This window comes from Heterodontus francisci, chromosome 19, assembly GCF_036365525.1.
Source record: "Heterodontus francisci isolate sHetFra1 chromosome 19, sHetFra1.hap1, whole genome shotgun sequence".
NCBI classification, from domain to species: domain Eukaryota; kingdom Metazoa; phylum Chordata; class Chondrichthyes; order Heterodontiformes; family Heterodontidae; genus Heterodontus; species Heterodontus francisci.
In genome coordinates, this window is record NC_090389.1 from 58789459 (window position 1) to 58814051 (window position 24593).

The 24593-nt window shown below is 42.5% G+C and overlaps 1 protein-coding gene across 1 annotated transcript in view; it reads right to left on the reverse strand.

Annotated features, from left to right (window-relative positions):
• Window positions 1-24593, reverse strand: part of cacna2d3a (calcium channel, voltage-dependent, alpha 2/delta subunit 3a) — a 705663-nt gene that overhangs the window by 543092 nt on the left and 137978 nt on the right. Inside the window, exons 3-6 of the mRNA XM_068052271.1 lie at window positions 11386-11517; window positions 4965-5025; window positions 4727-4877; window positions 2760-2834 (exon numbers count right to left, since the gene is read on the reverse strand). Of these exons, the coding sequence (XP_067908372.1) occupies window positions 2760-2834; window positions 4727-4877; window positions 4965-5025; window positions 11386-11517 (419 nt within the window). The remainder of the gene's footprint in view (window positions 1-2759; window positions 2835-4726; window positions 4878-4964; window positions 5026-11385; window positions 11518-24593) is intronic.

Sequence of the window (24593 nt, forward strand, 5' to 3'; positions counted from 1 at the left end):
GGGGGGGTGGGGGGAGGGGTTGGTGGGAGCAACTGGTGGGGTGGGGGCTATGACACAGTTCTGTCTTCTGAGTCAGACAGCTGTGATTAAAGCCCCACTCCAGAACCTGATCACATAGTCTTGGTTCACATTGAATGTAATACTGAGGAACGGCACTGCGTCTTGGGAAGTGCTGCTTTCAGATGAGACCTTAAATTGAGGCTATATCTGTCTGTTCATGTGGATATAAAAGATACTGTGGTACTATGTGAAGACGGTAATTCTTCTGTCAAATTTCCTCCTTCAAAAACACTATCAACAAAAAAAGATTAGGTGATCATTTATCTAATTTGCAGTTTGTGGGGCATTTCACTGTTCAAACTGGTTTCTGCATTTGCCTACATTAGAACCTTGACTGCACTTCAAAAATCCATTGATTGTAATTCAATGGCTGTGAAGCACTTTAGGACATCCTGAGGACATAAGAAGACACTATATAAATGCAAGCTCTTTTCTCTATATTAAAATTAAGATAGAAGAGAATGATTTCAAGGCTGTAATCTAATCTTAGGATTCATTCGAGTGTGAATTTCATTATTTATGATGCCATTTGAATCCTAATTGCTACCTTGTAATCATTCCTGTTTTCCAATGTGTTTTATGTAGCTAATCAACTGAATTCTGAAACACGAATATTGAGAACAAAAACAGCTGTTTTTAGGCATTATTAGCATTAATAAGTAGTTTGCTATTTGTATACTATGTTATTTTTTTAATTATTATTCAGTCTCAGGATGTGTGCATTGCTAGCAAGGCCAGATGCCTTGACTGAGTGGCTTGCTAGACCACTTCAGAAGGCATTTATGGATCAGCCACATTGTTTCAGACTGGAGTTGCATATAGGTCAAACCAAGTAAGACAGTAGATTTCCTTCCCTAAAGGACATTAGAGAATCGTAGAATCACAGAACCATAGAATGGTTACAGGACAGAAGGAAAACACATGGCCTGCCAAGCCCATGCCAGCTCTCTGCAAGGGCATCTCAGTTAGTCCCACCCCTCCATCCTTTCCATGCAGCCCTGCAAATTTTCTTTTTTCAGGTGCTTATCCCTTTTGAAAGCCAGAATTGAATCTGCCTCCACCACACTCTCAGGCAGTGCATTCCAGATCCTAACCACATGCTGTGTAAAAATGTCTTTCCTCATGTCACCTTTGGTTCTTTTGCCAATCACCTTAAATCGGTGTCCTCTGATTCTCGACTTCCACGAATGGGAAAAGTTTCTCTCTGTCTACTCCGTCTAGACCCCTCATGATTTTGAACACCGCTATCAAATCTCCTCTCAACCTTCTCTAAGGAGAAAAACCCCAGTTCTCCAATCTATCCATGGAATTGAAGTCCCTCATTCTTGGAACCATTCTTGATTTTTATAACAATCTGTCAGCTTCATGGCCACTTGTTTTTTTAACTGAACCAGATTTTTTTTTAAATTCCAAATTTCCTTTTAAAGTGAATTCAAATTCTGAGGCTGCCACAGTGGGACTTGAACTCACATTCTCTGGATTATTAGTCCAGTAACGTAACCACCCTACTACTGTTAATTTGGATTTCTATTAGACAAAAATGGCAGGGACGAAAAACATAAGAAATCGAAGCATTCTAGAGCCATTTAAGCAGCAAGTAGACATTTCACATCTATCACTCATTCACTTGACAATATAGATGGGATGGTTATTGTCACTGCTGACAGCAGAAGAAAGCCTTACTTTCTGTATGTAGGGTTTGAATAGGAAGAACATCAACAAATGGATGGGCAAATGTAATTTGAAGATTTCAATCTCTGCAAATTGGCTGCTATTTTTACAGAATTCTGTCGCTTTATAGTCAGTTTGCTTAGGAGATACGTGCCTGATTTAAGAACAAACTAACTTCAGTTATAAAGTTCTGAGCTTTTGTCACCTTAAAAAGCTGACAAAAACAGTTGTTTAGCTAATTGTGTTGTATGTAAAAGAGAAGTGGCCTGAAATAAAGGAGGAAAGAAATGCCGTCAAAATGTTTCTGGTTTGCCGTTTTTGATTTTACAAACAATAAATAAGTCATAAACTATAGAATAGTCTATGATTACTGGATTTATATTATCCAACTGCAATGCTGAGCACATACGCAATGTGTTGAAATATTATGGATGGCATCAAAGTTAATTGACAATATATAAACAACTGGTTAAAGAGTACTTAAGTACCTATTAAGAAATTACATAATTTCACATTGTAGTTTTTATTGATTCTTAATACATTCACATATTAATTTTTTCTCAAGCTACTACTTTTCTCAGTTTCTACTGGTAGATGGTTAGTCATTGAAAGAAGCGCACCAGGTCTGTCATTTTGAATAATGAAGAGTAAACCAGAAAATTTCTGTACCTGTCGAATTTTGTTGTGTAATTACTGTAATTCAAAAAAAAAGTGTAACAAAACATCTCCTGGATATCCATCTGTAACATTTTGCTAATTTAAATTAGTCTTTACCTGAAGGAAGATTAGGTTTAAATTATGTTCTCAATTGTCACTAATATTGTGTCACAGTATTATTGTCATATACTGAAAGGCCCTTTATCATCTCTAAAACAGTCAAACAAACTGATGATGTGATTGTGCTATTTTTTTCAAATCAATGAATATTTTCAACACATTAACAATACATATGTAACCTAAACATAACCTACATTTTGATTTGATAATATATCTTACAAAGACTAAATGATATAGGTTTATTAACTTACCTCTTTGTTGTTTCTGTCTGCTTGTACTAAAGTGTCATTTATGCATGGTTCCACATAATGGAGCTCTTCATTGTACTGAGGAAGAAAATATAATACTAATTAAACTTTTCAAAAAAAAATCCTGTGTCTATGACTTTACTTGCCTGGTGCAATTAAAACCATTTTATATGAAAAGCTTGGAATTATTTATCAATGTATACAATAAAATCAATTGAACTTTAGAATTACAGATATTTTGCACTATATATGTGTTTTTACACTAATTTTGACACCAAGGCCGGGATTTTACCTTCGGTGGATGGGAGCCGGCCACCGACTAAAATGTTGGTGGCGAACCAACTACCGTCTCGCCTGGGGATCCGACGCGTATTTTGTGGGTCGCCGGGCTTTAAGTGCTCTGAGGCGGGACTTCCACCCGCTTGAGGTACGAAGTCCCGCCTAATAGAGCTGCTGGCCAGTTAACTGTTCCAGCAGCGCCACTGGGAGCGGTGGCCACTTCTGGGACTACAGCCCAGCTCTAAGAAAAGATGTCAGGGAGCCTGGAGCAAAGGTAAGTCTTGGTTGCCTCACCAGGGGTAATCAGTCAGGCCCCGGCGAGGCAAGGGTGGTCGATTGGAGGGCGTGTTGGATGTTGGGGGTGTTTGGGGTAGCAGGGGCGCCCCTTCATCGGGCACAAGGTGAGTGGCCACTTAAGGGCCTTGATTGGCCTGGGGCAGACAGGCTGTTTTTCGCCACCGCTGCCCTACGTAAAGTGGTGGCAGAGGCAGGAGTGGGTCGGGAAGGGCTCCTGGCACCTCCCGCTCCATTTACGCCCCACCCCCCTGCCACGATCCCGTTCTTGGGGGGGAGCGTAAAATTCTGCCCCAAGTGTGTCCATTGTTAATTTTAATTTTCTCATCTGGAACTAGTTTTTTTTCCAATTGTATTTTCATTATGTTTGTGCAAAGCAGTTACACTGAAATTTAGGTAAATTATTCTCCCCCTGTCCAGAATCTTCCACTCAGACGTTGTCTTGTCATTCACTTATAGTTATCTTATGGTTTCAACTTGGTTGTTACTTCTGATGTTCTGCATTTTCTGTGAATATGTGAGGCTAAATTAGTGTCTTCAGTGCCAGATTAACTAGTTGTGAATCCATTAGTGAACAATTAAAGCCACTTGTTGGGAAGAAATTCCTCTGGCCAATAATTTTACCAATCAATCTATATAAATTCAACACAGGAAATTCTGTTTTGTGCTCCTGTGAAATATTTGCTCAATTATCAAAGGCAGAACCTGCACTCATCCCATATGCCATGCATTTTATTTTTTTTAAACTCATTTTCCAGAACCATTAAGATATTCCATGGCAGAAATGTTATAGACTTTTTTGATTGGGCTAGAATGCAAATTTCTGTTCTACTCCATGTTGACACAGGGCTCCACGAAAGCCTATTACTCTCTGTTATTTTGCTCAGATGCCCAGTCCATATATGAGTGTCCTTATGCTATTCAAATGAGGTGGACATCTTAACCAAACTTGGCTCTGTTCACACCCAATGTCCACATATGCGATCATTCAAATAGAAGTCACTAGATAGTGATCAAGAACCCTGCGTGATTTTTCTCTCCCTAGTCAAAGTGTGCTTAGGCCAAATGTAGCACACCTATTATAACTACAGCAAAGACTTATTGAGCATTTAAACAGTAATGCTTTGGCATATATGATTTAGTACTACACCGAACAGTGCCCTTATCAACTGGACCATTGGAAGGACTTTCTTATGGTCTTACATTGTATATATTGAACACATGTTCCAGTATATGTAACGTAACAATTCTCAATAAGACAAAAGCTTCACCTCATTTAAATTGGCTGTATTTAAAACTGTAATGACTGAAACTAGAGCTTATCATCAGCTCTATCTAACTTTTGATCATTATCGATACAATCTGAATTATATTGTGAATAAAGCAAAAATTCCTACTGCAATAATATTGAAAAAATCATCATCTCCAAGTGTGTCAAGGATGGAAGAAACTGTTTGTTTGGCTATTGTCATGCGAAGTCCTTTCATACTTCCACTGACATCGACTAATATTATAACATCTTTAGGTGAAGTGGCTGCCTGAATGTACCTGAACAAAAGGAAAGGAAAATTTGTATCATAAGTTCCCAAAAAGATTTTTTTTAAATATAAACAACGGCTGTAAACTATTACCTACCATTTGCGGTTTCTGCAGTCAAATGCAATGACTCCATTTTCATCTGGCTCCCATTTTACACCTATTTTCAAGAAATCAGGTAGTTTAACAAAATGATGTGAATCAGGAGAAATGCAAAAAAAAAATTAGTCAACATCTTTTTGTTTGTACTTTATGAAATGATACATTTTTAAACTTCTATTTTCATTGTTATATTATTTTCTATGAGCACAATGGGGTAATAATATCCCAGCTGTATGTCCATTACAGAAAATGCTTCCCTGCTGCTGGCTGCTTGCCAAAGAGAAACTAATGGGTTCATCGTGCCTCGCTAACAATGCACCATTAAGCTGGAGGATTTAAGTGTACGCTGAAGTTTGGGAGACATGACAGAGGTTGCTTGAAAGGAACTGGCCACATGAAAATTCAATGTGCTGTAACCTTTACAGTTACCAATTTCCTTCCTTGTCCTGGTTGCTATATAACAATATAACATGGAGTTCTATTACAGCCACCTTCAGGAGTCTTAGGGAGAGATTTTATACTTGGGGGCCAATGAGCGTGATATTGGCAGTGCGTCTGCGGCATGTCTCCAATGCAGCAGTCAGGAGGCCCAAACCAGTTGCAGGTTCGGTCTCAGTAAAAAAAATTTCTATTGGAGCTGCTGGTGCCAAAAGGGCACTGATTACTGCCAGCAGGTGAGACTTGTTGAGGTGTAGCAAAAGCCAAAGGGGGGATGCCAGAAGATTCGATTCAGGCCTGGAGGAGCACTCCTGCCTGTCTGGCCTCACAAACATCTTTTAAAAAGAAACTTTCCCTTTTGGAAAGCTCTCTCAATGTCTGCAGAAAATACATCATGCACACTCTGCCTTTTTCTCTGTAAAAGTTGCAATTAAAGTCCTAAAGTAGGTGTAGGATATCTATCTGCATATTTGGGATTAGAATACATCGGTGCTTGATGGCCAGCATGGACACGATGGGCCGAAGGGCCTGTTTTTGTGCTGTATAACTCTGGCAGCCTTCCACCTGTTTTGGGTGGGACTGCCGCACACTCACTTAAAGGCCTGTCTGAAAATTTATTCAGGCAGACAACTGGATGTACATAGTCCACAACTAGTTTTCTTCTCTTTGTGGTCAACAGTTGAAAATCCCCTTACTCTCTGCATAAGGTGTTTTCACACATATCCTGATATGCCCGCAGGGTTTGAGCTGTCTTTTTATTTCTGTCTTAAAGAAACTATCTGGCCTTTAAACTGTACCTGATTAATGCAAAACCAAACTAAAACAATTTTTTGATCCCTCTTGCTGATGCCAATAATCAAACCTTCCAGTATTTTCTTGCCTTGTCTAATACGTAGTTTATAGGTGTGTTGGGTGGCGAGGGAGTTTGGTGTACAGAATGTACTCCCTGTAGCCTTTCCTTCTCCATTAAGCCAACAGTATCAACTTGGTTCTTCCTCTAAAGGCTCCTGAATTATAATGTAGTCAGCCTGTTTCAGTATAGCATACTTTTTTATTATTATCTGAAGAGAAAAAAATTGCAGGGCTACAGGAAAAAGGCAAGGGACTGGGACTAGGCGAGTTGCTCTTGCAGAGAGCTGGCATGGACACGATGGGCCAAATGGCCTTCTTCTGTGCTGTTACCATTCTATGATTCTATGAGAACCTTGCTGTATAGATGGGTGGCAAATTAAGGGATGGGTCCTAATAGAGTATCTAAGGTGCATTTATACCTATCTGGCAACCCTCCACTGAACTTCATCCTCCTTTAGAAACTACAAACATGGTTATGCTTGTAGCAATAACCTAATTCCCCTTAAATCAGCATGCTTAAACTGTTTGCTCCGTAAACAGGCATACATGACAGAAGCTCTCAGAGGGATTTAAGAAGTTTCCGCATCTGTTTTTGTCCAGCAGTAGCAATAAAGCATAGAGATATTAGAGCTAATTTTAACAGTTGACTTCAATTGTTGGTAAAGTTGTGCTGGGTGCAAAACAGGCGGGTGATCTGGTCCTGTTAGTTTCCCGCTGGGCACATAAGATTAAAATTACCCCTAGTGATTTACAAATAGGTACACCAAAAACAGCAATGTAGCTTTAAGCACAAGTATCCAACTGAAGTGAACAGCCTCCCTTTGACTGCCAATTTTATATGACCAGTTAGCCTACAGAGTGTTATTCATACACTCCATTTGCATCCAATGGATCTATCTGTATTCTATGTAATCCATTAGTTCCTTCTGTCTCTTGCCTGATTAGTTTTCCACATAAATAAAGTTCAGTACTTCTTGCTTTGATGTGATGTGCAATCAGCATCTGTGTGCATCAAAGAAACCCATAAACCTTACATGGTGTCAAAAGTTGGGTTATGTGTACTAAAAACCAAAGTGAACTGTTAATCTAACCTGCCAAAGTGTTCTTCCTAACAATCAAAAGAACAAAAGCCATGCAAACAGGAAATTCAAAGCCAAGTGAGTGTCAAGTGAGACACAGTGTTAAGTCGCAAGCAAAACTAAATATTACAGAAGCAAATGTTGCTTTAACTCCTGCAACAAAATTTCATTTTTCCATGCCTGAGGAATAGTCAAGTTGAAAAGATATTGGGAATGATATTGTATCATGTCAGGACTAGCAGATACAGCAGAAATTATATGAATAAGGGCACTGCACGGGGGATAAAGCAGAGATTATTCTCACAGCATTCAGCCTGACAAGGCGATGAAAGTGAAAAGCATGACACAGTGATGGGAAAATTTGATGGGCATTTCACTATCATTAAATTGTCACTGCTCAAAGCGGGTGATCCATCCTGAACTCCACAAACTGAGGCAGCTGTAGATGCAATCAAACACAGACAAGAAATGATGTAATATCAGCTACAAGGAGAATAGTAATAGATGTTGAGCACTGCCATATAGCGAGGAGAACTGCCCAGCTGCACATGCCACAAGTGGGGGAAGATAGATATTTCACAGAGTTGTATTTAGTTTAGTCAAAAGATACATATACCAAAAGAAAATTGTTCTTTTATGATCAAGAGGAAATGGTCATGAAAATCAGCAGACTTTGTAGGGCACTTTCGACAGAATTCTGGCAAGAGTGCAATAAGAGGCCTGCAATTTAGGCCAGAAGCCAAGTATACGGAGTCCCAGCTGATGTTGTTTTTCATGGTGCCTTGTTTGGGGCAGAACCTCTGTCAATTCCAAACATGGTCCATTGCATCAGAAAGTGAAAGGCCAGACTCACAAGCTGGGAGTTTTCTTGCCCCAGCCTGGGATCACCTGGGAAGTTGGTACACTGGGTAAAAGGAAGTATAAAGGACTCCCAGCTGGTGTTAATAGGGCCCATCCGGGTTTCCAGCCCTGGGTTTTAGCCTAGACAGAAGCAGGAGCAGTTCAGGAAGTAGCTCTCTTTACAGGAGAGATATAACCACAGATTTCTGGGCTTGGGAATACTGGGTCTGGGTCATTTTTAAGAAGTGGGCTGTCACCAAAGCACAACCAACAACTGTTCACAACTCCCATGCCCCCCCCCCCCCCAACAACCGGTCACCTCCAGATGCCCAGGATATGCGTACATTCACCAATAATATTTAAGTTATGGAACCTCCAACTGAGTCCACATACGCTGGAAGAGCCTGCAGCGGAAGTTCATAGCAGACGGAATCAGTTACACCAGGATCTATGGCCCAGGAGTATTTAGGTCCAATATCTCAAAATGAACTATTTTAGTTCTCTGTTGAAAATAGGAGAATTGGAAGATCGGGATGATTCGGATGAAAGTATCATGATTGACCCCAGTGTACAAGCCATAGCCATAGCATTGGAATAGTACAACAGAATGGAACTAAAGAAGAAGGGGTTTGAAGCATTACCTATTAAACTGATGCCTTTCACCAAACATAAAGGCCAGACAGACAAAAACTACTAATCGTTACCCAGTGAGTAGAAATGTATGTTTGGAATTGCAAATGGTGAATCTTTTCATCAAACTGATTCTTGGTAAGGAAGTTTGTGTGAAAGTAAGTCTGGTAATAAGAAATGTCAACTTTAGGGTCATGATCGATAGGATAAATTCGTATCAGGGCTTGCATATGCATTGATCCCAAGGACTTAACAAAGCAATCATAAGGGAACACTACGCTTAGGCAAAAATTGAAGGCATTGCACATAATCTTGCTGATATGTGAATTTCCTCTGTCCTTGATGCAAAGTCAGGATATTGACAAGTAACTCTTGATGAGAAATGCAGGAGGTTGATAATGCTTAATATCCTGTTTGGATGATTGAGACTTACATGCATGCCATTTGGAATGTCATCAGCATAGAAAGTATTCCAGGGAATAGTCCATGAAGACCTAAATGGAGTCAAGGTGCTATTCAATGATATTATGATGTTCAGAGCTACACACAATGACACACATGACAAAAAAAAACTCAGAGCACTATCAAACATGGTGGTAGGAAACCTTATTGAGGATCAATAAGAATACATGCAAGTCAGTTTCTGAAGTACTGCATTGTGTACAGACAATTGCTGCCAACAGTCATGAACCAGATTCTAAAAAGATTGAAATTATCTGAAGTATGAGGCTCCAAAGAAACAAAATAACTTGGTATGATTGTGGGTATGTTAAACTATTTTTTGGCCTTTATTGCAAGGGTAATGGAGTACAGGAATAATGAAGCATTGCTATAATTGTACAGGGTTTTGGTGAGACATCTGGAATAATGTGTGCAGTTTGGGTCTCCACATTTAAGTAAGGATCTACTTGCATTGGAGACAGTACAGCGAAGGTTCACTAGACTGGTCCCTGGGATGAGAGGGTTGTCCTATGATGACAAGATAAGTAAATTGGGCCTGTATTCTCTGGAGTTTAGAAGAATGAGAGGGGATCTCTGAAACATATAAGATTCTAAAGGGGCTGGATAGGGTAGACATTGAGAGATTGTTTCCGCTGGTCGGGGAAATCTAGAACATGGGGGCACAGACTCAGGAGAAGGGGCCGACCACTTAGGACTGAGATGAGGAGAAATTGCTTCACTCAAAGGGTTGTGAATCTTTGGAATTCTCTATCCCAGAGGGTCGTGGTTGCTCCATCGTTGAATACATTTAAGGCTGGGATAGACAGAATTTTAGTCTCTCAGGGAATCAAGGGGTACGGCAAACAGGTGGGAAAGTGGAGTTGAAGCCTAAGATCAGCCATGATCGTTTTGAATTGCAGAGCAGGCTTGATGGGCCGTATGGTCTACTCCTGTCTTTATTCTTGTGTTCCTGTGTTTATGTAGCTTACCCAAGACTAATGCAGGTGATGGAGCTTAGGTAATCAAATCAAAAAGGGGGGAAGAAAGCAAAATACTGCACATGCTGGAAATCTGAAATTAAAACAGAAAATGCTGGAAACACTCAGCAGATCAGGTAGCATCTGTGGAGAGAGGAGGGGTAGCATTAACATTCTGATGAAAGATCATCGATATGAAATGTCAACCCTACCTTCCTCTCTCTGCAGAAGCTGCCTGACCAGCTGAGTGTTACCTGTATTTTGTAAGCACTGTGGATATACTTTACAAATGGCATTCCAATGTTCATTCAACTTTTGAAGAAAAAAAACAACTGATCACAAAATCTCCAGAACCACTGTTAACTGTATTTTGACATAAAAAAGCCTGTCACACAACAGGTTAATGTGTTAGGTGCTGTGATTCTCCAGGATGACAAACCTGTGTCATAGATCTCATACATACCGATAGAAGCACAAAAGAAATAGATGCAAATAGAGATGTTAGCTACTGTGAGTGGGTGCAAAAAATTCTATGTAGGGTCAAATTGCAAGTGCCTCAAATGGCTTGAAAGCATCATATAGAAAAAGACATGATTGACAGCATCACTGTAACTACAGAGTATTCCAAAAGTATGATTTTAATGTTCAACACACGCCAGGGAAAGAAATTCCAGTTGCAGACTCGGATTGTAGTCATTCTCTGAGTAGCTATGATTTCCATCCCCTGCTCTGACATTACTAGAACCTTGGCTCAGTTTCCAGAGTTACAGTTCATCCAATTTGTTTAGTGTGCTCTTAACAGAATTCCAGACACCAAGAGGGAACCCGGTATTGTTAGGTTGCAAACTCTTAGTGGTGCAATGGGACCATTGGAACAAAGGGAGAAATTGCTACAAGACCCAATCCCACTAGGATCATTATTACTGCATCTTGGGGCTGACTGTCATCTTCCCCATGGCAGCTGCGGGATGTGGTAATAAGAGGGACGGACAGCATTCCAGACATATTTGAATGTTTGTGGATGCTGCTCTGACCTGAAACATTAACTCTGCTTCTCTCTCCACAGATGCTGCCAGACCTGCTGAGTATTTCCAGCAATTTTTGTTTTAATTTCACCTAGTGTTCTGCAGACATTGCATAATTCAGTAATTTGTTTCATACCTGGATACTGTCTGAAGAATCCATTGGCACTCCCAAAGTATTGCCATAAAAGAGAAGGGTCACGTTCAAAATTGTCAACAAAAATTTTGTTTAATGCTTCAGACCAGGAAACTCCATTTACTATGGCAGGGTCTGTAAAATAAGAAAGAAAAATTGCCTTTGTCATCTACATTTCAAAAGCATTTCCCACGAAATTCACACCTATACAAGGAGAGTTCCCAATTTCAAAATGACTCTAGGAGAGGACAGCGAATGAAATTACTAACAGTTGAGGTAGATAAATGTAGGGTGAGTCACTCTGGAAGATCAAAAGAACCACCGAAGCAAGTTTGTGTGTCGATTCCCTGACTTGCTTTCTCAGTCAGGTTATGGTGCATGATATGGAGTGATTTATAATAGAGGTACAAATAACTTAATAAGTGGGCCAAAAAGACAACAAACAAGACTATTATAAAATAGAATTTTTCAAGATTTTAGAAAGTATCAGGGGTTGTGCAATTTTTGCAGCGAGGAGCTAAACCATGCAGATGGATAGGTCTCAAGTTTAATCCCAGATCCATGCTGAGACTGGTCATCTAAGCTGGGTTAGCAACAGCCATACAATAATTAGCATCATCTCTCCCAGGTTAGGAGAAGGGAAAATTGGTCAACTTTTCTGTCCACCTGCTGGAAGTACTCAAGAGTAGACATTGAGTGAGGTCAGAATTCGACTGCAATGGAATATCAGCCTCATGAATATGGCTCACTCGAGTGAGGTACTGTAAGGTGCTTTTAGTCAGTTCTTCCAGGAAGGGAGTGAAGGAGTGAAAATTATAAAGAACAGAATAGAAAAAGAGTATTGAGCTGAGATATTGCATAACATTTTCTGTGGTCATAGAAGATAGATGGATCAGTTGAGAAAACTGTACAATTGACCTTTGAGTGCATATGAGCTTATATACAACAAATCATGGCACTAGATAAGTCATGAAATCACCATTTGCACAGATCCCTGCTAACGATGCAATCTGAGTGAACATTGAATGTAAAGCATCAACAAACCTCCCAGTTGCAATGCATTAATATCTGCGAAGAATACACTGCACTGTGAAAAACTTGAAAATACCTTCAAGCAGCACACCAGTAAATAGAGTTGGTCCCAGTAAACAGGAGCTTCTAGCAAAATATGTAAATTGTGCTATCTGCCAAAGAGCAAGACAGAACTGCTTTCATGTTATATATCTGCAAACTGCCTTTATGTGATATTCACATCATGGGGAAAAGAACTACAGCAAGAGCTAAGAGGATCAGTAAATATGTATCTTTCAATGGGATTGATTGCTTATAATGTTTAATGGTCATTATATAATTTAATAAACCAAAGAACTATTAAATTTGTACTTGAGCTTCCATTTTTGAAAAAATCACTTTCTGTGCGTAGTTATAAAGTGACTACATCTGACATGAGCACTGAAGCATTAAATTGAATTTGTTTGCTACAGATATTGTACTTGTCCTAAAATCCATCCACTGTTCATTTTGGGGGAAGGGCCCGAAATTATGTATATTTTCAGCAGTTCAAATTAATTGACTATGAAGGCAGAGCTGAAATTTATCTCAGTATCCCTTTTATGAAATAAAGTGCAGAAAAGCATTAAAATTAAGCTTTAATCCATTTGCTTTTTGACTTTTTGTTAATATTTTGAGCAGTTGTGTTTAAACAACAGAGCACTGAAAACATCATTACCTGAATTGCCCTGCAGCTTAACAGTGTTATATAACTTTACATTATTTCTAATGTTGAATATAGACATTTGACATCTTAAAAATAATGAAAAATGAATGCAAAAAAACCCCAAAATATTTTTCACAAGAACAAAATCAATTAACATTATAGAAAAGAACAAGCAATGCTAATGAGGAAGGAAAACAAGTGAAAAAGAGGTCAACTCAAATGTAAAGAGATTAAGCTGCTTGGTTAATGATTTCCAATGCCAGCCTGTTTCAGTTCCAGCAACAAACAGAAAGACTTCCATTTATATAGCTTCCTTCACAACGTCAGGATGCCCTAAAGAACTTTTGAAGCATTTTTGAGCTGGTGTAGTTATGGTTGTATTGGAGGGAACACCAATTTGTGCACAAGGTCCCACAAACAACAATGTGATTATGACCACATCCTCTGTTTTACTGATGTTGGTTGAGGATGCATATTGGCTCGAATACTGGGGAGAACTTCCCTGTTCTTCTTCAAATAGTGTCAAGCGATCTTTTACGTCCACCTTAGTTTAACATCTTATACAAAGGACAGCACTTCTAACAGTACAGCACACTCTCAGTAACACATTAGAGTGTCTGCTTAGATTTTATGCTCAATTCTCTAGAATTGGGCTTGAACCCATAACTTTCTGACTTAGAGGTGAGAGTACTATCACTGAGTGACAGTGGCCATGTGCATGACAGTTAACAATGATATTAGATTAAAAGAAGATTACAATGTTCCCAAAAAGAGTAGAAAGTCTGAGGATTGGAGTTTTTAAAAATCAGCAAAGGGTGACCAAGATATTGATAGACAGAAAATATAATATGCAAAGAAACTAGCAAGAAATATTAAAACAGAGATTGTAAGAGTTTTTAATAAGTATGTAAAGAGGAAGAGATCAGCAAAAGTAAATGTGGATTCTTTAGAGACAGAGACAGGAGAAATTATAATGGGGAATAAGGAAATGTCAGAGACATTAAACAAATATTTTGTACCTACCTTCATTGTAGAAGATGCAAAGAACTATCTGGAAATTGTGGGGAATCAAGGGTCTAATCAGAGTAAAGAACTTAATTAAAGTAATTAATATTAGTAAAGAAAAAACACTGGAGAAATTAAAACTAAAAGCTGACAAATCGCCAGGTCCTGATAGCCTACACCCTAAGGATTCAAAAGAGGAGGCTGCAGAGATAGTGGATGTATTAGTTTTGATCTTCCAGAATTCCCGAGATTCTAGAACGGTCCCTGTGGATTGGAAGGTAGCAAATGTAACCTCGTTGTTCAAGAAAAGAGGGAGAGATAACACAGGCCAGTTAGCCTGACACCAGTAGTAGGAAAAATGCTACAGTCTATTATTAAGGAGGTGATAACAGTGCACTAAGAAAATCACAATATGATTAGGCAGAGTCAACACAGCTTTATGAAAGGGAAATTGTGCTTGATAAATCAATAGAATTTTTGAGAGTGTAACCAGCAAGGTGGATAAGGGGGAATCAGTGGATGTAGGAAATTTGGATTTTCAGAAGGCATTCGATAAGATGCCACACAAGAGGGGGTTACACAAGATTAAGGGCCATGGGATTAGGGGTAATATAGTAGCGTGGATAGAGGATTGATTAACGGCCAGAAAACAAAAGGTAAAAATAAACGAGTAATTTTTGGGATGGCAGGGTGTAATTAGACGAGTGCTACGAGGATCAGTGCTTGGGCCTCAGCTATTTACAATATATATCAATAACTCAGATGAGGGGACCGAGTGTAATATATCCAAATTTTCTGATGAAAGAAGCTGTAATGAGGACTCAAACAGGCAAAGGGATATAAACAGGTTAACTAATTGGGCAAGAAGATGGCAGATGGAGTATAATGTGAGATCTTCTTTGGCCTCCTTATCTCGAGAGACAATGGGTAAGCGCCTGGAGGAGGTCAGTGGTGTGTGGAGCAGCGCCTGGAGTGGCTATAAAGGCCAATTCTAGAGTGACAGGCTCTTTCGCAGGTGCTGCAGAAAAATTTGATTGTCGGGGCTGTTACACAGTTGGCTCTCCCCTTGCGCCTGTCTTTTTTCCTGCCAACTGCTAAGTCTCTTCGACTCGCCACACTTTAGCCCCGCCTTTATGGCTGTCCGCCAGCTCTGGCGAACGCTGGCAACTGACTCCCACGACTTGTGATCAATGTCACAGGATTTCATGTCGCGTTTGCAGACATCTTTAAAGCGGAGACATGGACGACCGATGGGTCTGATACCAGTGGCGAGCTCGCTGTACAATGTGTCTTTGGGGATCCTGCCATCTTCCATGCGGCTCACATGGCCAAGCCATCTCAAGCGCCGCTGACTCAGTAGTGTGTATAAGCTGGGGATGTTGGCCGCCTCGAGGACTTCTGTGTTGGAGATACGGTCCTGCCACCTGATGCCAAGTATTCTCCGGAGGCAGCGAAGATGGAATGAATTGAGACGTTGCTCTTGGCTGACATACATTGTCCAGGCCTTGCTGCCAAAGAGCAAGGTACTGAGGACACAGGCCTGATACACTCGGACTTTTGTGTTCCATGTCAGTGCGCCATTTTCCCACACTCTCTTGGCCAGTCTGGACATAGCAGTGGAAGCCTTTCCCATGCGCTTGTTGATTTCTGCGTCTAGAGACAGGTTACTGGTGATAGTTGAGCCTAGGTAGGTGAACTCTTGAACCACTTCCAGAGCGTGGTCGCCAATATTGATGGATGTGAGATAGTGCGAAATTATCCACTTTGGCAGCAAGAACGGAAATGCTGAATATTTTTTTAAAAGTGAGAGACAAATAAACATTGTGGGGAAGAGGGAGAATTTATGCTCTAACCCGCAGCGGGTTTGGAGGCACCATCGCGCCTCCTCCGAGGGTCCAGGGTGGGAAGGTATGGAATGGCCTTCCCATCCCACTGCCAATTAAGGCCCTTAAGTGGGCAATTAATGCCCAATTAAGAGCCTCATCCCACTGCCGCCACAATTAGCCCAGTGGCGGTCGGGCCTGTTGCCACACGGGAAGCATGGCAAGAAAAATCGTGTGGGTTGCTTGCCGGCTCCAGGGCGGGGGGGGATCTCCTGTTAAAAGGCACAGTACCTGAATGAGAGACCCAGGGGAGGGGCCTGCTGAAAGCCACCCCCCTGCCCTTGCTGCCTATCCCCTACACCTCCTCCCCAGCGACTGCTACACCGTGAGACCCCTCCCATCCTGACCTACCTGTGACCTGGGTCCAGTGCTGCTCTTCTCAAAGGACAGGACTTCCGTCAGTGGGGTCCTTGATCCCATGGCAGGCCTGCCACTATCCAGTTAAGTGCCTAATTGGCACTTGATTCGGTGGGTCTCCCACAGAAGGGGCGACACAGCGTTCTCAGTGGCACTTTTGACTGAGGTCGAGACCCCGTTGCCTGGATAAAATTCTGGCTTAGGAATCAGAGGGACTTGAGTGGTCTTATACACAAATCACAGAAAGTTAGCATGCAGGTACTGCAAGCAATTAGGAAGGTAAATGGTTTGTTGGCTTTTATTGCAAAGGAGTTGGAGTAGAAGAGTAAGGAAGTCTTGCTGCAATTATATAGGACTTAGGTGTGACCACACCTGGAGTACTGTGTACAATTTTGGTCTCCTGAACTACAGATGGAAAAACTTGCCTGAGAGGGGTGCAATGAAGGTTCACTAGATTGACTCGTGGGATGAAAGGAATGTTCTATGAGGAGAAATTAGTGGAATGGGCGTTTATTCTCTGGACTTCAGAAGAATGAGAGGTGATCTCATTGAACAATGTAAAACTTTTACAGGGCTTGACAGCATAGTTGCTGAGAGGCTGTTCCTTTGGCTGAAGAGTCGGGAACTAGGGGTCACAGTCTCAGGATAAATGGTTCACCATTTAGGACTGAGATGAGGAGAAATTTCCTCACTGTGAATCTTTGGAATTCTCTACCCCAGATCACAGTGGATGCGCAGTTGTTGAATATATTCAAGACTGAGATCGATAGAGTTTTGGGCACTTAGAGAATCAAGGGATATGAGGATAGGGAGGGAAAGTGGTGTTGATGTAGATGTTGAGCCATGATCGTACTGAAAGGCAGAGCAGGTTCAATGTGCCGATTGGCTGATTCCTGCTCCTGTTTATGTTCTGAGGATAGGCAAATCAGGCTGCCATTACTGAGTTTCATTAGTTACAAGTTGGCATGCTTCTTCAGAAGCTTGTGGAAGGTTCACTGCTGGTGGGTTTAAAATCTTAATTCGTATATTTTTAATCCCTCTTGTATAGTGAGCATAATGCCGAGCTACAGAAAAAACTGAGTAGTTATCATACCAGTCTGAAGAAGAACATAGAGATAAATTTACAAGTCTGCATTGCTGTTGTTGAGGTTTCCCATTGCTAGCAGAATCTTAAAATTACCCTTAATCTTCCCTTGAAGGAAAAAAAAGGAAAACTAAAGGCAAAGGAAATAATATAACTAAAGAAAAGAACACTAGACAAGGGACTTGCAGAAACAGGTGAGCCATTGTACATGCACAATCTTGTGAAATTTTTTTTATTCGTTCATAGGATTTGGGCGTCGCTGGCTAGGCTAGCATTTATTGCCCATCCCTAATTGCCCTTGAGAAGGTGGTGGTGAGCTGCCTTCTTCAACTGCTGCTGTCCATCTGGGGTAGGTACACCCACAGTGCTGTTAGGAAGGGAGTTCCAGGATTTTGACATAGCGACAGTGAAGGGATGGTGATATAGTTCCAAGTCAGGATGGTGTATGACTAGGAGGGGAACTTGCAGATGGTGGTGTTCCCATGCATTTGGTGCCCTTGTCGTTTTAGGTGTCGAGGTCGTGTGTTTGGAAGGTGCTGTCTAAGGAGCCTTGGTGCGTTGCTGCAGTGCATCTTGTAGATGGTACGCACTGCTGCCACTGTGTGTCGGTGGTGGAGGGAGTGAATATTTGTTGATGGGGTGCCAATCAAGCGGGCTGCTTTGTCCTGGATGGTGTCGAGCTTCTTGAGTACTGTTGGAGCTGCACCCATACAGGCAAGTGGCGAGTTTTCCATCACACTCCTAACTTGTGCCTTGAAGATGGTGGACAGGCTTTGGGGAGTCAGGAGGTGAGTTACTCGCCACAGGATTCCTAGCCTCTGACCTGCTCTTGTAGCCACGGTATTTATATGGCTATTCCAGTTCAATTTCTGGTCAACGGTAACTCCCAGGATGTTGATAGTGGGGGATTCAGTGATCGTAATGCCATTGAATGTCAAGAGGAGATGGTTAGATTGTCTCTTGTTGGAGAGGTCATTGCCTGGCACTTGTGTGGCACGAATGTTACTTGCCACTTATCAGACCAAGCCTGGATATTGTCTGTGTCTTGCTGCAATTCTACATGGACTGCTCCGGTATCTGAGGAGTTGCAAATAGTGCGGAACATTGTGCAATCATCTGTGAACATCCCCACTTCTGACCTTATGACTGAAGGTAGGTCATTGATGAAGCAGCTGAAGATGATTGGGCCTTGGACACTACCCTGAGGAACTCCTGCAGAGATGTCTTGGAGCTCAGATGATTGACCTCCAACAACCACAACCATCTTCGTTTGCGCTAGGTATGACTCCAACCAGCAGAGAGTTTTCCCCCTGATTCTCATTGACTCCAGTTTTACTAGGGCTCCTTATTTATTATTTAGAGATACAGGACTGAAACAGGCCCTTCGGCCCACCGAGTCTGTGCCGACCAACAACCACCCATTTATACTAACCCTACAGTAATCCCATATTCCCTACCACCTACCTACACTCGGGGCAATTTACAATGGCCAATTTATCTATCACCTGCAAGTCTTTGGCTGTAGGAGGAAACCAGAACACCCGGTGAAAACCCATGCGGTCACAGGGAGAACTTGCAAACTCCGCACAGGCAGTACCCAGAATCGAACCCGGGTCCCTGGAGCTGTGGGGCTGCGGTGCTAACCACTGCGCCGCCCTTGATGCTTTACTTGGTCAAATGCTGCCTTGATGTCAAGGGCGCTCACTCTCACCTCACCTCTTGAGTTCAGCTCTTTTGTCTATGTTTGAACTAAGGCTACAATGAGGTCAGGAGTTGAGTGGTTCCTGGCAGAACCCAAACTGAGTGTCACTGAGCATGTTATTGCTAAGCAAGTGTTGCTTGATAGCGCGATTGACGACACCTTCCATCACTTTGCTGATGATCGAGAGTAGACTGATGGTAATTTGCCGAGTTGGACTTTCCTGCTTTTTGTGTACAGGACATACCCGGGCAATGTTCCACATTGCTGGGTAGATGCCAATGTTGTTGCTGTACTGGAACAGCTTGGCTGGGGCGGGGCAAGTTCTGGAGCACAGATCTTCAGCACTATTGCTGGAATGTTGTCAGGGCCCATATCCTTTGCAGTATCCAGTGCCTTCAGTCGTTTCTTGATACCATGTGGAGTGAATTGAATTGGCTGAAGACTGGCATCTGTGATGCTGAAGACTTCAGGAGGAGACCGAGATGGATCATCCACTTTTGCACTGATGTGCTGTGTTCCCCCATCATTGAGGATAGGGATATTTGTGGAGCCACCTCCTCCAGTTAGTTGTTTAATTGTCCACCACCATTTATGACTGGATGTGGCAGGACTGCAGAGCTTAGGTCTGATCCATTGGTTGTGGGATTGCTGAGCTCTGTTTATAGCATGCTGTTTATGCTGTTTGGCATGCAAGTAGTCCTGGGTTGTTGCTTCACCAGGTTGACACCTCATTTTGTGGTATGCCTGGTGCTGCTCCTGGCATGCCCTCCTGCACTCTTCATTGAACCAGGGTTGGTCCCCTGGCTTGATGGTAATGGTAGAGTCAGGGATATCCCGGGCCATGAGGTTACAGATTGTGGTTGAGTACAATTCTGCTGCTGCTGATGGCCCACAGCACCTCACGATGCTCAGTTCGGCATTGCTAGATCTGTTCGAAATCCATCCCATTTAACATGGTGGTAGTGCCACACAACACGATGGAGGGTATCCTCCATGTGAAGGCGGGACTTTGTCTCCACATGGACTGTGCAGTGGCCACTCCTACCAATACAGTCATGGACAGATGCATCTGCAGTAGCAGGATGAGGTCAAGTATATTTTTTCCTCTTGTTGGTTCCCTCACCACCTGCCACAGACCCAGACTAGCAGCCATGTCCTTTAGGACTTGGCCAGCTCGGTCAGTAGTTGTGCTATCAAGCCACACTCGGTGATGGACACTGAAGTCCTCAACCCAGAGTACATTCTGCGTCCTTGCCACCCTCAATGCTTCCTCCAAGTGCTATTCAGCATGGAGGAGTACTGATTCATCAGCCGAGGGGAGGGGTGTGCAGCGGTAGGTGGTAATCAGCAGGAGATTTCCTTCCCCTTGTTTGACCTGATGCCATGAGACTTCATGGGGTCCGGAGTCGATGTTGAAGACTCCCACGGCAACTCCCTCCCGACTATATACCACGATGCCACCACCTCTTCTGGGTCTGTCCTGCCAGTGGGACAGGACATACCCAGGGATGGTGATGGTGGTGTCTGGGACATTGTCTGTAAGGTATGATTCAGCGAGTATGACTAAGTCAGGCTGTTGCTTGACTAGTCTGTGGGACAGCTCTCCCTACTTTGGCAGAAGCCTCCAGATGTTAGTTAGAGGACTTTGCAGGGTCAACAGGGTTGGGTTTGCCGTTGTCGTTTCTGGTGCCTAGGTCGATACCGGGTGGTCCGTCCGGTTTCATTCCTTATTACCTTTGTAGTGGTTCGATACAACTGAGTGGCTAGCTGGACAGTGAACCTGAAAGTTCCCCTCCAAGCCACACACCATCCTGACTTGGAAATATATCGCCGTTCCTTCACTGTTGCTGGGTCAAAATCCTGGAACTCCCTTCCTAACAGCACTGTTGGTGTACCTGCACCCCAAGGACTGCAGCAGTTCAAGAAGGCAGCTCACCACCACCTCTCAAGGGAAATCAGGGATGGGCAATAAATGCTGTCCTAGCCAGCGACGCCCACATCCCATGAACAAATAAAAAAAACATGTTGACCACCAGACAGAAGAATCTGTTTTTACTGTGAAATAATTTTAAATAGGTGAGATGTTATTAAGCTCTTCTCAAGTATTTATTGCTTCTATTATGTAAAACCAATGCACCATGTTTTCACAACCACATTTATCTTCTGTGAAATTTACAAGTGGTTCCATCTGTCCCAAACTTACTTCAGCTACAGTGATAATAACAAAACGTATAACCTCAAGTCAGCAGCATTAACAAAAGCTTTTACTTAAGTATGTAGTCAGTATATATTGAAAACGAAAGCCCTGCTTCATTCAACAAAAATGTAATAAGATCTGAAAAGCAGAACACTGAAAAAAAAATGTATTTTCAAAGGTACTATAGCTTTAAACATATTTTGGGAAGTTGAATGTTATCCTGGAAACCTGCTGCTTTCATCATGGGGCACTGGTTACTGCACCCCTAATTATTCTTTTGATCTCCTGCAATACAGTATAATCAAGGCAATGCCTTACAGTCAGGATAAAGAATAGCACCGTTCAGAAAGCCAAACAACTTACATTATTTGGAAAATATTATAAACCACGGTTTTAGAGCAGTTAATTGTACGCGTAGTTGAGTCCTTTAATAGGAATCTATGTAAAATCTATTGTAGTTGACTCTTAACTAGTCTCCAAAATGCTCTAGTAAGCCACTCAGTTGCATCAACCACTAGAACAGAAAACAAGAATAAAACCTGATAGAACACTTGGCTGCAACATAGCCATCAAAACAGGGCATGACTAATGCATAACTAACATTGCTTCTCACTAACATCTGGGGACTGATCCCAAAGTTGGCGGAACTGTTCCACAGATGAGTCAAGCAACAGTCTGACATAGTCATACGTAAAGAAACATACCTATCAATGTTCCAGACTCCACGATCACTATCACTGGGTTACGTCCAGCAGGACAGACCCACCAGAGGCAGCTACAATGTTATACATTCGGAGGGGTGTGACCCTAAGAGTCTTCAACATTTAACTCCAGGTCCCATGACATCACATGGTTTCAAATCAAATATGGGCAAGAAAACCTCCCCTTGATTACTACCTACTGCCCTCCCACAGCTGAAGAATTAGTATTCCTCCACGTTGAATGCCACTTGGAAGATGCACTAAGGGTAGCAAGGGCACAGAATGTTTTCTGGGTGGGGACGCCAATGTCCATCACCAACAGCGGCTTGGTAATACCTCTACAGATTGAGCTGGTCAAGTCTTGAAGGACACAGCTGCCAGATGGGGCTTGTAGATGGTGAGAGAGCCAACACTTGACCTCATCCTCACCAACTTGCTAGTCTTAGGATACATCTCTCTGTGACAACATTACTAAGAGTGACTACTGTACAGTCCTTTTGGAGACCAATTCCGGTTTCACCTTAAGATACTCTCTATGGTGTCACTCAGCACTGCCATCAGGCTGAGTGGGATATATTAAGAACAGATTAACAACTCAAAACAGGGCATTCGTGAGGTGTAATGGGCCATCAGCAGCAGAATTGTATACCATAATCGGTAATTACATGGCCTGGCATATCCCTCACTCCTCCATCCCCATCAAGCCAGGTGACCAACCCTGGTTCAATGAAAATGCATGCTAAACAGCAAAAGTGGCATGGACAATGAAGCAGTCCATATGTACATGCAGAAAGACCTGGACAACTTCTGCGCTTGGATTGGTAAGAGGCAAGTAACATTTGGGCCACACGAATACAATATAATGAACATCTCCAACAAGATGGAGTCTAACTACCTCCTCCTGACATTCAATTGCATTACCATTTCCAAGTACCCAGTATCAACATCCTGGAGATCGCCATTGAGCAGAAGCTCAATTGGAACAGCTGTAAATGTTGTGGCTACTAGAGTAGGTCAGAAACTGGGTATTCTCCGGCCAGTGGCTCACCTCCTTACTCCCTAAAGACATTGCCACCACCTACAAACTGTAAGTCAGGACTGTGATGGAATATTCTCCACTTGCCTGGATGGATGCAGCTACAACAGCACTCAAGAAGGTCAACAGAAATCTAGGATAAAACACTACACTCGATCAGCACCTCATTCCTCTATTTTATTTATTTATTTAGAGATACAGCACTGAAACAGGCCCTTCGGCCCACCGAGTCTGTGCCGATCATCAACCACCCATTTATACTAATCCTACACTCCTCCCACATCCCCACCTTCCCTATATTCCCCTACCACCTACCTATACTAGGGGCAATTTATAATGGCCAATTTACCTATCAACCTGCAAGTCTTTGGCCATGGGAGGAAACCGGAGCTCCCGGCGAAAACCCACGCGGTCACAGGGAGAACTTGCAAACTCCACACAGGCAGTACCCAGAATTGAACCCGGGTCGCTGGAGCTGTGAAGCTGCGGTGCTAACCACTGCGCCACTGTGCCGCAAGGTCAACTCCCTCCACTACCAGCATACTATGGCTGCAGTCTGTAATATCTGCAGGATGCAGTACAGCAAGTTGCCAAAGCTTCTTCAGCAACACCTACCAAACTTACAACTTCCACCACCTAGATGTATAAGAACGGCAATGCCATCACCTGCAGGTTCCTCTCCAAGTCACACATCATTCTGAACTGGATATATACATCACTGATCCGTTATTGTCGTTAGGTCAATTTCCTGGAACTCCCGAACATGTAACATTGTAGGGGGATCTTAACCAGATGGATTACAGCAGTTCAAGTAAAATGCCAACTGCAACCAACTAGGGATGGCCTAGCCAGTGTAGCCCACATCTCAAAGAATGGTAATTAGAAAAAATCAATTGTTCCCACAGAAAAAACACAATTGGGCCAAAAATCTGTGACACTCCCACTGTAAGTCTGACACAAGGGTGGTATGAATTAGGCTGGGACACATATATGCCAGGTCCTGGCCTTTCCCATCAGTGTCCATGTGTCCTTATTTGAGGCAATGCATGCACCCGAGCCAGGTATGATTCCCCATTCAAGCAGACGTACACAGGAGATGGGACTCCCAGGGATTCCTTATTTCTGGTACACTGAGTAAAAGCATTTCAAGCCGCCATCCCCACAGAAGTAGATTCTACTTGGGCTCCAAGTCTGAGTCATGGTCTGGCCTTCCAAGAAGTGAAAAATGTGAAGATTATTTTTCAGACCAGTTATAAACGCACAAAGAAGAAAGGCTGACATCTTTTCAGGGAATGCCAGCACCACCATCCGCACCAGCCCATTCCCCCCACGCCCACCCTGCCCCTGGATTGGGCACCATACACCAACATTTCCAGCTTCTTTGGGCAGGTTTATGCCCAAGATGCACCCCTAGTGCAGCGGGAGCCCATGTAGAACATCAAAACTTAGATGATTGCCCTTTGACCCCAGATATCTTGGCAGGAACAGCCCCAGAGGTCACTGATGACCAGATTTTATTAACATACTGA